General features: G+C 40.2%; 1 protein-coding gene across 4 annotated transcripts in view; it reads left to right on the forward strand.

The window, feature by feature from the left end:
* The window catches only part of Amph (amphiphysin), a 200,798-nt gene that overhangs the window by 98,865 nt on the left and 83,613 nt on the right, over positions 1 to 18,320 (forward strand). For all 4 annotated transcript variants that reach the window (XM_055603943.1, XM_055603944.1, XM_055603946.1 and 1 more), the window contains exon 3: positions 13,787 to 13,841. In XM_055603943.1, the coding sequence (XP_055459918.1) occupies positions 13,787 to 13,841 (55 nt within the window). The remainder of the gene's footprint in view (positions 1 to 13,786; positions 13,842 to 18,320) is intronic.

The raw sequence follows: 18,320 nt of genomic DNA on the forward strand, positions 1-18,320 counted from the left end.
ATATATATATATATATATATATATATATATATATATATATATATACAGTTCATCCCTAAATCAACTATCTCTATTAGTCACCCTCAACAACACCACTCATGGGACATGTACAAGAGGACACACACACATGCACACGTATTTGTATATATATGAGTGTATGTATGTATGTATGTATAGTTTGTGCTGTCTGCGTAATCTTGATTTTAAAGTCTTCCAAAAAAATGTAACCCATCAAGGCTGTCAATCACGTTGGGTCCTATGAGAGGTTACAGAGGGTGGATACATGTGGGTTGGGTTGGCCCATGTCATATCCACGCCACAGTTGCTGTCTGTGGTGCCAGGTGGGAAAAGAAGCTGGTCATATTTGTTAGATAATCTGAACATCTCTAACCTCCTTACTCATGTGTCTACCTTATTAGCAATGGTCTGCCTCGCCCCAATTCTATCTGACATAAATCAAAAGCCTTAAAAAGAACTGGAATTTCCATCAGTGAGACTAAAGACATTTTTAACATCATTGCTGCTGCCATTTCCTGTGGTGCCTGTTCCCACTTGAAGAGATTGTTCCAGGAAGGCACTCTTCATGTTAGTCTCTAAAGACTTCTGTTAATATATCCTATTCTGTTACTTATCTTTAGTTATCTTTTACCTACCTGGGTCAATCATCACAACCGAGGAGGGTTTGGTTTCTCATTATTCAATATCTATTAAGAGTCATATATATATATATATATGCATGTATATCATATATATCAGCCTCTTAATAGAAATTGAATAATGATATTGAAAATATATGTGTATATATATATATATGTATCTCTCTCTTTCTCTCTCTCTATAACTCCACTTCCACCTGTGAGAAAAGTTCATTACCTATTTGGGAACATCCCTCTAACTGACTTTGTCGTGCTGGTCCGGTTTGTAGAGAAATAGGCATCTGTCTCATGGGTGCCTAGGGACCAACCAGCTGAGTGGTTGTAAATCTACATACATAAACTGCAGCTGACTTGAGATTGCAGCCATTAGGTTGTCTCATTTGGACTGTGTCCTTCCTAAGTCATCCTGTAATCCCATTGATGGGACTGCCATTGGGATGCATTCTAAATCAGAAATGCATCACCAGGAATGTCTTATGGCTGGTCTGAAACCCAGAGCCAGACATGCGTTTAAGTCTAGCTCTGTGCACACTAAGGTCCGGTAAAGCGATAGATGCAGCGAAGAATTAAAGAAGTTTTCAACAACCACCAGCTGGAGTCTTTTAAAAGCTTGCTTCCTACATACTACTCTGGCCTTCTAAATTGAGTTTTACATTTGAGGTGTGCCCCAGAGAGTCATCCTATGATGGAATCATATCCCAATATTTCATAGCTATAGGAGATATAGTGGCCCTTTAATTGCATATGTATTTGAATAGGAACCCATACCCGATTATGTGTCTTCTAAGGAAGCTTGCGATTTTTAAGTTTCCAAGCCCCATTGGACTATCAGACACAATATATGAAGGTGTTTGTTTTTTACACTTTCTTCAAGAAGAGCTTTGCCAATTATAACTGTAAATAGAGTATCTACTTGATTGACATAGTGGCCTACGGTTGTCATTTTGCTGTGTATCTGAGAAAACTAAAGCTATGTTACAAAACTTTCATTTTGGGAATTATCTTAATTATTCTTCTGCTGTTAATATTCATGCCTTCTAGTTTCCATGGTCAGTAAATTTTCAGATCAGCTTAATGTCTCCCATATCAAATGTTAACTGTTTCCCATACACCTGTGTAAACTGCTCCCGTGTGCCCCTGCAGTCTATTACTGCAATATTTAAAACCATAAAAAACTTTCTGAATAGCTTGACTGTGTATTTGATACTTAGAAGTGCCAAGGAACACCAAGGACGCATTCCAAATTCCCACAAAGGTTGTTTGGGAAGTGTGGCGTGTTCCTAGTGAAGGTTTTTGTCTGCACCATGGCGTGGAGCAGAATGTAGGGCCTTTGCTTGTTAACTATGGAGGGAATGTTCATGACTACAGCATGTGTATGGCAGTCGGAGACCAGCTTTTAAATGCAGGCTCTTGCCTTCCACCTTGCAGAGGCTGAGTCTGTTGATAAGCTTTAAACTCCAGACTATCTGGCCCGCAAGCTTCCAGGTGATTGCCCCGTCTCTCTCTCCAATCTCACCATAAGAGTACTGGGATTATGGATGTGTGGTACTTGTCTACTCAGATTCCAGGGGTCAAAACTTGGCTTGCCAGGCTTGCCAGAGTAGCACCTTTACGCACTGAACCATCTTAGTTCTATGAAGTATTTATGAAAGATTCTCTTTTAGCATAGTTGAATATTTGAAAATCATGGAAGAGGGTAGTGATAGTAACATAGAGAGCACAGCGAGAGCATGTGATATGCCGGGGCCTTCTATAAGACTTTGATGGGCCCGCTGCCCAGCCTTTGTTGTTGCTCCAGGAAGTAAGTCCTGTGATCACCTTCATTTTGCCAAATAAAATTAGAGAGGCTAAGTGACTTGCTCAGGGACCCAGATCATATTTTATTTATTTATTTTTACTTTTACTAATACTTAAGACTATAATAGAATTACATGTCTTCCTTCCTTTTCTTCCCTCTAAGCCCTCCCATATACCCCTTCTTGCACTTTTTCAAGTTTATGGCCTCTTTTACAAATGGTATTGCATGTGTATGTGTATATACATATTGTATTCCTATATAAAGCCTGCTCAGTCTTTATGATGTTACTTGTATGTTTGTTTCCAGACCTGGCCATTTGGTATTGGTTAACCAATCAGAGTTTTCTATCTTGGAGAAGACTATTTCTCCCACTCACAGTATTCCTTGGTTGCTGTAGTTCTTTGGGTAAAGTTGAGGCCTTGTGGTGTTTTCCCCATCTATTTTGGCATTTCCATTGGTGTTGTCTTTGTTCAGCTCACATTCGGGCAGTCGTGTTGGTTAGTCCTTATGGTGTAGCTTCCAGCATTACTAGAAGGTACAGTCTCATAGCAAACTCCCTGACCTTTTGGCTCTGATAATATCACCTACCCCCCTTCCATAATGTTCCCTGAGCCTTACGTTTGGGAATGTTTTGCAGATGTATCTACTGGGACCGGGCTCCACAACTCTTCATTTTGATTGTTTGTGGCTTACTGTAGTGAAAAAAGCAGTTTCCCTGCTGAAAGGTAAAAGGTGCCCTTATCTGTGGGTACAAGAACAAATGTTAAGATTGTTGTTGGGGAGAGTGATTGTTTACCCCTGAGAGGAATGTCTCATCTGTGAAGACTAGCAAAGACACTAAATTCCCAATGGCACTATACAAACTTCTCAAGGACAGAGGGAATCAACAGCCTACCCAGGTATGATGCCTGTGAACCAGAGCTCACATTTTAAAGCCAGACAATGTGACCAAAGCACCTTGCCACGATGCTAAACAAATTACATCAAGCAAACTCTGTGGAATCATGAGTTTTTTTTTATTACAATTTATTCCCTTTGTATCCCAGCTGTAGCCACCTCCCTCATTTCCACCCAACTCCACCCTCCATCCCTTTTCTCCTCACATACCCTGCCCCAGTCCACTGACAGGAGTAGTCCTCCTCCCCTTCCATCTGATCCTAGCCTATCAGGTCTCATCAGGACTGGCTGCATTGTCTTCCTCTGTGGCCTGGGAAGGCTGCACCACCCTCAGGAAATGGTGATCAAAGAGCAGGCCACTGAGTTCATGTCAGAGACAGTATCTGTCCCATTACTAGAGAACCCATTTGGAGACTGAGCTACATCTGTGCCAGGGTTCTAGGTTGTCTCCATGAATGGTCCTTGGTTGGAGTATCAGTCTCAGAAAAGACCCCTGTGCCCAGATTTCTGGTTCTGTTGTTCTCCTTGTGGAGCTCCTGTCCTGTCCAGGTCTTTTTATCTTCTCCCTTCTTTCCTAAGATTCCCTGCACTCTGCCCAAAGTTTGGCTATGAGTCTCAGCATCTGATTTGATATCCTGCTGTGTAGAGTCTTCCAGAGGCCCTCTGTGGTAAGCTCCTGTCCTGTTACCTGTTTTCTCCCTCTTCCAATATCTATACCATTTTTCTTTCTGAATAAGGATTGAGCATCTTAACCAGGGTCCTCCTTCTTGCTTATCTTTTCTAGCAGTACAGATTTTAGTTTGTTTATCCTGTATTATATATCTAATATCCACTTATAAGTGAGTATATACCATGTATGTCTTTATGCTTCTGGGATACCTCACTCAGTATGATCTTTTGTAGTTCCCACCATTTGCCTACAAATTTTATGATTTCTTTGTTTTTAATTGGTGAGGAGTATTCCATTGTGTAAATGTACCACAATTTCTGTATCCATTCCTCAACTGAGGGACATCTGGGTTGTTTCCAGCTTCTGGCTATTACAAATAAAGCTGCTACAAACATGGTTGAGCAAATGTTCTTGTGGTATACTTGAGCATATTTTGAATATATGCCTAGGAGTGGTATAGCTGGATCTTGAGGTAGCACTATTCCTAATTTTCTGAGAAGATACCAGATCGATTTCCAAAAACAAGTAACAAATTTTGGCACCTTAAGTTATAATTGATGACTGTATGAGAACACAGGGAATGGTGCTCTTGGTTATATTTTTCTCATTGATCAACAGTTGACTTTTCCTGGATGGTTTCATCCTTCATTCTTGTCACACCCTGTAGCACAGAATTGGCAGAGAACCAGCGTAGCTCTTCTGCACATATAAGGCTTAAATAGCTCAGACTACCTAAGGTCAAACAATAAATTTGTGTGTGATAAATTGATGTAAGTTGAGACATGTTTTCTGCTTCTGTGTCCAGTTTCTCATTTCTAAAAGGAAAAAAAAAACTCTATTTCTATTCTTAGTTGTTGGAAGATAGCAGAGCTGTGATATTTGGAACAGCTCCTGTAATAAAGAGGCAACCGGTATCAGACTCTGTAACTATATTGCTGAATTGACTGCTTTCGTTGAGGACCTTGTGCAACCATGAATTGCAGTTTGATTTCCCCAAATCCTATGTTGAGTGCTAACCCTCAGAACCTAGCCATGTGCCTGTATTTTGGGATAACATCTGTATAGTTGTAGGTTAAATAAGTTCATGTGTCTTGTCCTAACCCAGTGCAGCCAGTGCTGTTATGAGGAGAGGCAGAGACTGTAGGGGTGCTTTGCACACTGTGAAGATGCACTGAGGGTAGCTCTTTCTAATCCAAAGAGAACCCAAACTTGTAATAGCTTGGGCTCCCTGCATCCAGTTTTAGAGACCTCTGAGGAATTATATTTCTGTTGGTTAGGGCCCCATGCTATGGTAGTTTTTAGTAGAAACCTGAGAAAACAGCTTACAATTCAGACTTTGTAGGTGTCAGTTTCAGAAGCATTTTAGATATTCTGTTGTGACTGGAATAATGACAATCAAGGCACATTTTTCCCCCTCATTCATGCATTTCCTTACCTTGACACAGCAGTTGTTTTTATAGAGCTTTCAAGTCTGTTCAATTTAGTCGTGAAAGAATATGGTAAGCAGAGCTGCCGGCCGTGTGTACAATAAAGGACCCTGAACAAGAAACCCTAAGGGGAGCTGATTGCAGGGGCGGGGCTCCTGTTGAGTTTCCTTCGGTTTCACCCACCCCTTTCCTTGTCTATCCAATATTGTGCTGTAGGTTTTAAAGAAGTGATGAAAATATATTTAAATAGCTGGCCTAGTACACCTTATAAATCAACTCTTTCCCCTTCCCTCCTCCAAACAAACACATGTGTGCATACTAAAACAAAGGCTCATAAACCTGTAAGCACAAATCTCTAAGGACAGTGGGTCACATCTTCCAGCTATATTTCACTGGCAGCTCTGATGACTTCGTTGGTTTGCTTTTATGTAAGTTCTTTATACACATGGTTATACAATCAGGTTAATTGGACTCAGGGAAATTAATACAGAAATCATACAAATGATTCTTAATTAGCTTTCTATGTTTTGCCAAAAGGTACAAAATATATTTAATTTTAACTCTGATTTTATGCATTCTTTAAGTTAATGACTGAGAAAGGTAGACATTGGACCACAGCTAGATACCTTTGCAAAAACAAGTTATTTTCTCTGATGTCTCACTGTTTTATGCACATCCTTGCATCTCCATGGATCCAGAACTGTGATTTCCAATACCATTCACTCTTGCTTCTTGAATGCATTGTATACTCTGCACTAATATTCGTATTTACCAAAAGAATATACAATCAATTAGAGAAACTTTTATGCAAACAGAACTGCATTCTGTTTTTAAAATATTTTACGGGAACTTATACATGAGCATGCCATCTACATCACGCCACCCTTCTCCTCACTCTTCTTGTGTCTTTTACTTCCCTCCTAAGTGCATATCTCTTCTCTAATTTTTATTCTTATATGTATAAGCATATGTGCCTGTATATGGACACTGAGTCCTTTTAACATTGCTCATGAATATGAGTATGGGAAAGCCACTTGGGATTGGACACCTACATGGGAGCTTGTCTCTGAAGGACACTGATTCTCCTACCCTCAGGAGCCACAACCACCGGTAGAACATAGTTGTTATATGTTTTCAATCAGTTTTGTTTCGTGTGCATGGGTGTTTCGCCTGAACGAATGTCTGTGTATCACTTGTATGCCTGGTGTCTGGAGAGTTCTGAAGGGGGTGTCAAATCTCCTGAAACTGGTTATAGACAATTGTGAGCTGCCATTTAGGTTCAGTGAATCGAACCTGTGGAAAAGGAGCTAGTCCTCTTAATCACTGAGCAATCTCTCCAGCTCCTAGACTACAGTTCTTAACAATGTCTTCTGTTGCTACGTAGTGCTCAAAGTGAGGTGAGAGAAACGTGTCAGATCTGTTGCCTTCTCTACCTTTGAAATGCGGTCCTACAGTTTAGCAGCACCCAAACATGTCTAGGGAGGACTTAATTTCTAGCTCTCTGAGGGTGCCTGTATGTTGAGTAGCCTATTGGTCCATTTGATCACATGTGGATTCAGACATCATTACTTGTTAACCTCCTATTAGTCAAAGTACTGACTATGGCCTCATTGAGTCTCAATTCTTTGATAATGTAATTTTATTTAGGTCTAAAATATGATAAGCACTTTTTGTTAACATTACTTTTATTATTGCGTTAACTTTCCTGACCTCTTATAAATCATAGCCAGTTCTAATTTGGATGTATGACTTCAACCATTTTCAAGACAGAAATGTCAGCAAAGGCCAAAAATAATAAAGTTGATGATGGGAATTCATGTAGGCATATCATCATGGATGAGATGGTGGAGTTTAATCTTATGAAATATCATTGTGAGGCTCTGTCTTGTGAGGTACAGGTTTCATGTATCTGCTATTACTGTGGGTTTCACACAGAAGCTTTTTTCTCAATGCCAGTTTTCAGCATCTTGTTGAGAGGGGCGAATTAATGAAACCTATTTTCTATATGTACTTATATGTAACTATGAATGACACTTCATTTAATCATTTCTTTACAACTGACATTCAGAGAAATAAAAAATAATGCCATTGCTGATAAGCTTCTTGTAGACACCATGAATGGTTTCAACTTTGGGCTCCATGGTGTTCCAGGAGCTCTGGCTAATGAACCTTTGAAGACTGCTGCCTTGCAGTTTCACTCTTCTCCACCATTTTGCTTGGGAAAAATCAAGTCCCCAAGAATGGCATCAAGCACCACAGTCTGGGGGAGGCCTTGGAGTGCTCTTGCTTTGGTTCTTATGGCTTCTTAAAGTTGGATTAGGCCAATGCTCCTCAGAATAGTGAACACAACGTGTTTTACTGAACTTCCCCCACCCAATTCACACCGTGGATGGACTTGAACTTTCTTGAATGATTCTGGTTGAAGAACTGATACAAAAATTACTTTTAAATAACCAACAACTTCAGTTTCCTCAGCCTAGGTGAGGTTGAATTCCCACAGCTGGGATTTGAGAGCTGAGTTCATCTCCAGCTTGACAGATGTCCAACTTGTCTCACTCTTGAAAACTCAAAATCTTGGTGCTTCACCTGAATGTGGCCTTTTTTTTTTTTAATGGAATGCCTATTTACAAAGAAGTGTTTCTACTTGTGTAGCAAAAGTTACCTGAAAAGATATATCATTTATTACATTTACCACATTTAATAAGCTAATTCAATGTTACTGCTTTTTAAACAGACATCAAGGCCCTGGTACCTTAAGGCGATTTTGAGACCTGTGTAACCTCACTAATAACACCTGTTGGGGCTGCTTTTCTAAGGTCAGTGAGGGATATGTGATTGGCATCCCCTGCCTATGGATGTCATACACAAGGTGGTATGTAAAATAGCCCCCCAAACGATCAAGGACTAACTAGTGCTTGATTTCATGCATTGTGTTCATAATCCTATCAAATTAATACCTAAACTATGGCTTCTTTTTTTTTTTTTTTTCTGGAGAGATCTAACTGGGATAAAAGTAAGCTAATAAAATTGTCCTTTGTTGACTCTTGCAGCCTGGGATGTACGTATTTACTATGATTAATTCCTCATGTATTTTTAATTCTTTAGTGTTAATTTTTACATGTATTTATTACACCTTGATGGAGACCTGTTTCTGAAGTCAAAGACCCAAAAGTCTGTCAAGCGGCATGGCAACAGCTGCTTTCATCCTCTCACTTCATAGAAAGCCCGCCTGTTACTGCCAGAGCATACCATGGCATTTTACTTCAATGGCATTTACTGAGGCTTGTTGGGTGCTTCATAGTGCTTTGTGGACAGTGGCGGCTGTCCAAGGTTCTGAAGGCTCTTACAAATGAAACTGTTTTGAAGCTTGGGTGGTCTGCCCTCTCTGACAGACATATCAATAATTAGCAAGCTTTTGTTACTCTGGGCTAACATGCTGAAAAGCAACTTGAAAACACATTGAGTTAAGCATGAAATGTGACATTCTTGTACTAACACGGATCTTTGAAATGTTAACTGTTGACGTGCTCACTGTAGTGTTTCTCTGTTAATTTGATTTTTACTTTCAAACTGATGCTTAGGGGGTGTGTTGATGAGAACTGCCCACAAGAGAAAGAATCAGGAAGCCATAGAACTCATTAAGGCTTTTTGAGTGAGGCATCTATTCTCAGATCTATGCAGAGGCCTTTAAATCGATAAGAACTTTGTATGTGCTGGCTAATTTTTGAAACCTCTATGATGAAACCTTCATATGTTTCCAGGAGATCTGAGAAGAAGGCATCTTGAGGGGGTGTCTCCTTCTTCCCTGTGCTGGAAGTGTGTGAGACCCCATGGGAAGACTGAGTGAAAGAGCTTTAATGTGGAAGAAAAGGGGCTATAAATCCTTTAGGCTGTGTATGGGAAGGTGCAAGCTTGGGAACCAGTTCAGCTTGAGAAATAGCAAGTAGCTACTGATGAACTGATAAATGATTAAGTTGAAAAAAGAAAACTTCTGAAAAACACTGGAGCTATATTGCAATGCTGTAGTGTGTGGAAGGATAAGGGACTTTGTAGGTAGAAGATTCTTCTTGAATCTTTTCCAAAGAAGAGCATTACAAAGAAATTCAGATGACTTAATTGTAATAGATTTCTTTGCTCCCCTGTGGCCATAAGCCCTGAAGAGACTGTGATCACAAGGTGGAATAATAATTTTAACACCATTTGGTGGAGAATTATATAAAACATAGTTGGGAAAAGTAAAGGCATGTAATAGTACAGGTGTGGGGATTTAAATATATTTTCTACACACAGAGAATACCAAATTCCAGACTGAGTTATAGAAATGACCATCCTCGGAGGAATTCAGAATGGATTCAGATTCAATGAGAACAGAGCAGTGGGATAAGGATTTTTCCACTTAAGTCGAGGAGAACTTGTGTTGAGGTCTGAGTTCCATGGAGATACAAAAGAAGCATTAGAAAAAGTGGAGAAATCATTACAAATGAATGTGAAAAACAAATACCATAAAAACACAGGGCATTGGTCAAGCATTTTTCAGAACAGTAGCAAGTCAGTGTTTCAAGGTGTGGCTGTATTACAAAGAAAAAGGTATGCAGACAAGGCCAGCACAGACAAGGAGAGTAGGGAAGGAAAGCCATCAGCTAAACTATTATAGAACAGTAAAGGATTACAGGGAAAAGGCTAAGTCTCTATGATTTTCCGTTATAAGCCAACAACAGCCAAGCCCTAGAAACATCACACCTAATCAGTGACAATGATCCTGGCCTATTTAATAGATGTGAGGATGGTTACATGTAGATGAAGATTTTCTGAATTGCAGGCATCTATGGTTCATCCACAATAATGATGTAGGCAAATTTCAACATGTAAAAGAAGCTACATCATGACATACTGTAGGTGAATTTTTCTGCAAAGCCTTTTGCATTTTGGAATCAGGTAGAATTTATGTAGAGCTCAATGGGATTGTTACTGAAATATTTATTTCCTTATGGGAAAAATTAAACATGTTAATAACTGGGAAGGAAGAAAGTAATTTAAATTAGCCCTGGATATTTTGGCTTAAATTGAATTCGTCTATTTAAGCTGGCATTGTACAGTCTGAACTATTCCTCACTGTTACATTAAAAAATGATCTCTTCTGAGAATCTCACTTTATTTAAAAAAACACTGTTTCTTGTTGGCGAGATGAATCCAGTGTATGGAATAGAGCATGAATAATTTAGTTTTCTTTCTTGTTTTCAAAGAAAAGGCAGTGGCTTAATTGTGGACTTTATCTGACATACATTGTTCCATGAATGTTTGGGAGATGAGCATTCCTGTGACTATTGATATTTGCAGATACTCTAAACCACTCTGTGACCCGTGACTGCCCATTTTCACAGTGGACTCTGGCATACCCTCGTGGCCTCTGGCCACCTGTTTTCATAGTGGACTCTGCATGCTGTTTGCATGAGATGCTGAAGGGAAAGCATCTTTCTTGGTGTGAAGTGAGGCTTCCTTCATCTCTGTGACCCTGGGCTGTTACCAAGAAGAACCACGAACAGCAGAGGCAGGGTCCGAAAGTCAGAGGCATCTGAGGTTCTGGCCTAACAGCTGCAGTGTATCATTCCTCTGTATGAGCCGTGGAGAAACCACTGACAGGATCCAATTCTCTACTTTTCTGGTTTGGGGAATGTGACATTGAGGAACCCAGATCCCCCTAAAATGCACCCTTTAGAACTTTCAGCTTCAGATTGCTTTTGTTCTAAATCTTCCTAGGAAAATCGAATGGTTCATCCACAATAATGATGTAGGCAAATTTCAACATGTAAAAGAAGCTACATCATGACATACTGTAGGTGAATTTTTCTGCAAAGCCTATTGCATTTTGGGATCAGGTAGAATTTATGTAGAGCTCAATGGGGTTGTTACTGAAATATTTATTTCCTTATGGGGAAAATTAAACATTTTCTGAACTCAGATTTGATTCCCTCTAGGTCCCCTAAGCTCTGATGGGAAACCTGGCTTCTCTCTCAGCACCATCCCGTCTCTTTCCATTGTTCAAGCTTCTGTTATCGCCTGACCATTCTAACCATCCTTAGCATTTCTGCTTTGTGTTCTTTTCTGAATGTTTCTGCAAATTCCGACGATGCTTTTCTGCTCAGCAACTCTACGGAATCCTTTGTTGTTGTCTTTCTGCCCTTTCTGCAGGTCAGCATTCTCATTGTTCACCATGACTCATTTAATTGGGCAGTTTGGTCTACATTCTGCTGAGGTACCTCCATGGCTTTCTACAGAAATAGTTCTTACTTTCAGAAATGCAGAAAGGAGCTTCTTAACTTGTTCCTCTCATGCAGGACCCAGGGCAAACAAGCAGCTCCTTCCCCATGTGAAACACTGTAGGGCTCCAGGCACAGAAGAGACATATCAGGGCTGTATGATGGCTCCCAGCATGGTGTTTCATGGCCCTTCCAGTCACTACATGGCCTACGCACTACATTTAGTTCTACTTGGACCAACAGAAGTCCAATAGCTGCATCTTTCATATACAACATTTACTCTTCTTTGGGCAATACAGACCAAATTTTCTGAAGCCACAAATTATATCAAACCTGTATATATTGTTTTTCCCATAATTCATACCTTAATCTACATGTTTGTAAATGAGACATGGTAGAAGGTTAACAACAATAACTTTTTATAGCTACTAAGTTTGTATAACCACATCAAACTATTTTTCTCCTTTCTTATGTCCAAAACTCTTACCTTTTGACTCTAGGCAAGAACTTTACGGAGTCTCTTTGGTATATCTAGACCATCATGATGAGCGCTCCACTCTGGTGGCCATTATAAGACAAAGTTTCCTGGAAGACAGGGTAGTGATAAAAGGGTGCGAAGCATACACAGCGTGTGTACCTTCATCAAACATAGGATTTACATTTCTGTGAGGGGGAGATCAAGGCATGACTCACCATGGCACACAAATGAGAATTTAGGATTGCTTATGGAATTTTCCATTAAGTGCCTTTGGACCAGAATTGACTGTGGATTATGGCCTCTGTAGAAAGTGAGGGGGTGATAAGGCAGGGGATGATGTACTGTATTTAGATTTAAATTTCAGTGCGAAAAGTCCGTTTCTCAAGGTTGTGCCTTAGCAGTGAGGACTGTGGCTCCTCTGGAAACTCTTCACTCTCCACCTTACCTCAGATGTGTTTCCTCAAAATCCTCTCCCTTTAGCTTCTCTGCTGAATGCTTTTCTAGAGTACTCTTTTCTTTTAGAGTTTCACCCACTTTTCCCAGCTTTTTGCTGTTTTCCTTCACATGTGGTTCTAAATGGCGCATCAAGTCAAGGGAACACTAGAATGTTTATTTTACTCCCTGTCTGTACACTAAGAGGGAAGTGACTTACTTAGAACTTGACGATTTTCTTCTCCCATCCTAAATGGAATCACTCTGATTGAAGTTCACACGTTCCAGTAAATGCCATATCCCTCAGCTCTTATCCGATGTTAATAGTATACAGAGTTGTAAAACTAGCCTGAGAGTAACTCAAATATATACTTTACCTGCGTGCTGCATGGATTCTGCAGAAACAATGTCATTCTTTCTGCCCTCCATTGGTACTCCAAAAGAAGCACCTGAGTCAAACATGTTCTTCAGGTAAATCATTTTTTTCAGATTTTTTTTAATAATTGTATCACTGACTATATTTTAAAACATTTTTTTATGTTTTTATGACATTTCATGGCTGTTATATACTCCAAGTTCTTTGACTGGCTGTTTAGGGGTATATGCCGTTTGTGTGATACACATATTTGCTTAGATATTTCAAGCTTTGTGTTGGATGATGACTTATAATCATTTGGTTGGTTTGTTAAGTGAATCTGACAGCCATAATTGTTCCCATTATCTCAGGCAGAAAGGTTCGATTTGCAACTTTGGCACATGATCACAAGACTAAGATATGTGAAGAGCATTGTGCCTCAGCATTTGCCTTCTCACAGGCCACCAGACTGACTTACAACAGCCAGCTACCATTCTGAGCAGAGGAGACAGCATCTGTATTGCTATTCCCGGGTGTCAAAACTAAAAGAGAAAGTGTTCCTTAGGTACATAAGAGTCTGTCTGCTCGACTGTATTTTCTACTCTTAGCAAAATCTTATTTGTCTTTTTCCTTCTGAATACCACCATATAATAATTACCAAGACTGGCGGGCACATTATCTGGCTCATACTGTGCTTATATATTTATATTCTATCAATAACAGGGTTCTGGCAATGATAACTGAATCTTATTGCTTTTTACATGTTTGCATGCAAAATATAGATGCTTAGCGTCTCTGTAATTGTGTATTTTTCAGGCAGAGGGTACCAGACTGCAGAGAGAACTCCGGGGATATTTAGCAGCCATCAAAGGTAATGTGTGTGCACGTTGTTTACTGCCTGTTTCCAAGCACAAGGTGTTCTTGCAAATTGCAGAAGACAGGAGTGCTGTTAATGAAGAAGCCGATTGGCTTTCTGGCAAGTAGTATACTGGAACACAGGTGTTTTATTCCACCCACCTCCAATTTCCTCTGAAATGATAACCAGAATATGCAAGGGCAAATAAATACACATCTGCCCTTACGCTGCAAACTAAGAATAAGTGCCACCCACATGCCAGGGATTTCTAGGAAGGCTTGTTAGACACAATGAGCTGGAGACTTTCCTGAAACAAAGGTGCATCTGGCTTCCCTTCTGAGGAAGTTAGATCCCAAGAGTACAAAACTCACAGGCTCAGTTAAGCACTCTCACTCTAAGGAGCAAAGAGCTACAGTAGAAGCAGGTGGAGGTTGGGTACCGGGGAACGGTGCCTGTGACTTGAAAAGAAAAGAAGAGAAGAGAAGGGAAAAGAAAAGAGCAACAACTAAAACCACCACCACAAAAACCAATTGTTTATAAAGTCTTGCAAATGTACAACCTAGGAAACAGAGAGGCCTTCACATTGGTTACTGACCTTTGTCATATAAGCTAAGAGGCTAGTGGAAGAGGGAAGAGAGGGGACTAACTGATGAGGAGTACTCAACCAGGCTGCTTGCTCTCTGTTCATCATCAGCCCCCCTTCTCAGAGTCAGAGCCAAGAGCACCAACAGATGTGATACCCAACAGAGCAGACCTCAGGATGAGTGGAGACAGGATGAAGTATCTTACAGCGAGTCCTCAGAAAACTTGCCAAACACTTCTAGGGTCAGGTGGAAGGGGAGGAGGACCTCCCCTATCAGTGGACTGGGGGAGGGACATGGGAGGAGCAGAGGGAGGGAGGGTAGGATTAGAAGGGGACAAGGGAGGGGCTACAGCTGGGATGCAAATTGAATAACCTTAATTAATAAAAAATAAATTAATTAAAACACACACACACAAACATGGAAGGCCCAATTTCACACTTCACTACTTCCTAATTCAGATAAAGATTTAAACATGTACACATAAAAAGTTTCAGTATTAGACTAAAACATGAAGTACTTAGACTCCATGTTGGGGTGAATGAGGTTCCTTACAAGATATTTCAGAAGATATAAGCCAAGAACAAGAGATTTGAGCAGGTAAATGTGTATTTTAAATTACCATAATTTTGACAATGCAATTGAACTGAGATATAAAGGACCTAGTAAGTAAGCTAAATGGTGAATGGTTTACTTTTTCAGATGGAAAAATGTTTGAAGAAAAAAAATTAGCTGGAGGAGAATGAAGGTGAGGCAGGGAGATCATGAGTTCAAAAAGCGACCCTGAACAACTTAGTGAACCTGTCTTGAAATAAAAATGTAGAGAGGGTTAAGTAAGGGCAGACGACATTATTTGGTGGTGGAACATGTTCTTGCTGAGTTGAGGTGAAATGTTGGGTCCAGTTCCCAGGACTAAAAATCAAAAGCAAACAAAGAACTTCTGATGGGTATGACGTGAAAAATGCTTATCCTCATGATTTATCAAAGAATGGTTAAGAAACTGACAGGATTCCATCTCTACTCCTCTGTATGTTCAATGACATAAGAAACTTTTCTGTTAGGATAGCTTTCCTGGAAATGCACTTGACAGAATCTTCAAATGAGTATTTGAGTTTTTTACACATACCTTGAGATACAGCACTTTGCTTCAAGGAAGGCATTCTGACATTTCAGGGTGAGTGTTTAAGACTGATTATAACAATACTGATAAATGATGAAATATTGAGAATGTTAATCCTGAAAAATCAATAATTACATCGATTAGAAAAATTGATTTTTAAAATGAAAAGTATGTAGCTTTTTACTTGCCAGACCCACACTTTCAACCTTCCTGACAACTCTGTGAGGCAGATACTTTTGTTGTCTTCATTTTAAAAAGATGCTATTGCTTTTTATTTTTAATTCTGTGTTTCCCTATGCTCCTTTGTGGAAGTGTGTGTATGAGTGTTGGTGCTCCAGGAGGCCAGAGGCTCCACAGCCATTTGAAGCTGGAGTTACATGTAGATGGTTGTGAGTCACCCAAAGTGTGTACTGGGTTCTGGGAACCAAACTTTGCTTCTCTGTAAGAATAGTATTTGCTCTTCACTAAGCCATTTGCCCAGCCATATATATATATGTATATATATATATCAATGACATAAAAGAAACACCTAAGTTTAACTGGTCCAAATATCATGTGTAGTAGACTAGACCACATATATGGTACCCTGTCTTTTTGTGTTCCCAAACCTTTGGTTTTATCTCCTTTCTGACATGGCCTCAAACTTCCTGACGAATGATGAATATCAATTTCATTGATTTTTAGCGCATCTATGTAAAATCTTTACTTACATTTATTTGTGTGTGTGTGTGTGTGTGTGTGTCTCTCTCTCTCTCTCTCTCTCTCTCTGTGTGTGTGTGTGTGTGTGTGTGTGTGTGAAACAGAGAGAGAGAGAGAGAGAGAGAGAGTAAATCAGGTGAAAACATACTGCAGTTGGTTCTCTCCATCATGTGGGTTCCAGAGATCAACCTCAGGTCATTAGGTTGGTGACAGGGTTTTTCCAGCTGACCCATCTCTCTGGCTCTCCTACTCTTACTTATTAAAGAGTATTTTGTGTTTACTGACTCTGTGCTAAGCATTTCAGGCCTCTTACTTGTTCACAATCTTCCAAACAGTTACATGACAAATGCCTTTAACTCTATTGTACGTTTACATTTTCTTTTCTTTTCAAATTATTTTATTTTATTTTTTACAATTTATTCACTTTATATCATGATTGTAGCCTCCCAGTCCCACCCTCCCTCCTTCTTCCCCCCTATACTGTTTCCCTAGTCCACTGAAAGGGGAATCCTCCTCCCCAACTATCTGACCATAGCTTATCAAGTCTCCTTAGGACTTCCTGAATCTTCTTTTTTTTTGTGATCACAAATCAGTTTATTTAAAAATATCTACACTCATCTTCAAAGAGGTTTGCCGATGGCTGGTTGCTGAGCTTGACATACTTGCTTTCAGGACTTTTATAGAACATGAGTATGAGTTGTAGTTTACAGTAGGACTGAGCTGTGCTGTTGTTTAATTGCTTTAGTAACTTGAGAATTAAAATATGCTGGGAGCCATGGCATATGAGATATGTTCTTAGCGTTTCCCCCAAGTTCTTTAGATTTTGCAACATTTTAATGTTAAGATTTTAATAGTTATCCCTATTCTTTTTTTTTACTTTTATTAATTACACTTTATTCATTTTGTATCCCCCCATAAGCCCCTCCCCCCTCCCCTCCCGGTCCCACCCTCCCCCCCTTTCTGCATGCATGCTCCTCCCCAAGTCCACTTATAGGGGAGGTCCTCCTCTCCTTCTTTCTGATCTTAGTGTATCAGTTCTCATCAAAAGTGGCTGCATTGTCAGGGTTCTAGGTTTTCTCCACGAATCTAAACATCTAAACAAACTAAGCAAAAGAGAGGACCCTAACTAAAAATGCTCAATCCCCATCCTGAAAGGCAGAGGATGGACATCAGAAGAAAAAGAAAACAGGAAACAACCTAGGAACCTGCTACAGAGGGCCTCTGAAAGCCAGAAGAAGAAAACAGGAAACAACCTCAGAACCTGCCACAGAGGGCCTCTGAAAGCCTCTGCTGTGCAGACTGTCAAAGCAGATGCTGAGCCTGATGGCCAACTGACAGGCAGAGTGAATGGAATTCTATGTAAGAAGTGGGAAGTAGTAAGGGCTGGAGAGGACAGGAACTCCACAAGGAGAGCAACAGAACAAGAAAATTTGAACACAGGGAACTTCCCAGAGACTCATATTCCTGAATCTTCTTATGTGGGCTGGCAGCCAGGGGGAAGTGATCAAAGAGCTGACAACAGAGTCCATGTCAGAGACAGTCCCTGCTTCATTACTAGGAACCCCACATGGAGATTGAGTTGCCTATGGGCTACATCTGAGCAAAGAGGTCTATGTCCTCTTCAAGTATGGTCTTTGGTTGATGCATCAGTCTCTGCAGGCCTCCCTGCTTTGTTGCTTTCCTTGTGGAACTGTGCTTCCAGTTCTTTCTATTTCACTCACCACCTTTCTATAAGATTCCCTGCGTTCTGCCCAAAGATTAGCTGTGAGTCTCTGCATCTGCTTTGATCCCCTGTTGGGTGAAGTCTTTCAGAGGACATCTATGGTAGGCTCCCATCCTGTTTCCTCTCTTCTGCCACTTCTGGTGTCTATCCTGTTTGCCTTCTGAATGAGAATTATGCATCATCCTTAGTGTTCTTCTTGTTGTTTACCTTCTTCAAGTCTGTAGATAGTATGTTTATCTTATGTTATATGGCTATTATCTGCTTACTGACACACATGCTGGAGAGGATGTGGAGAATAGGGAACCCTCCTCCACTGCTATTGGGAGTACAAACTTGTACAACCACATTGGAAATCAATCTGATGCTTTCTC

The sequence above is a fragment of the Psammomys obesus genome, unplaced genomic scaffold (assembly GCF_907164565.1).
Source record: "Psammomys obesus unplaced genomic scaffold, mPsaObe1.curated_primary_1811, whole genome shotgun sequence".
NCBI lineage: Eukaryota > Metazoa > Chordata > Mammalia > Rodentia > Muridae > Psammomys > Psammomys obesus.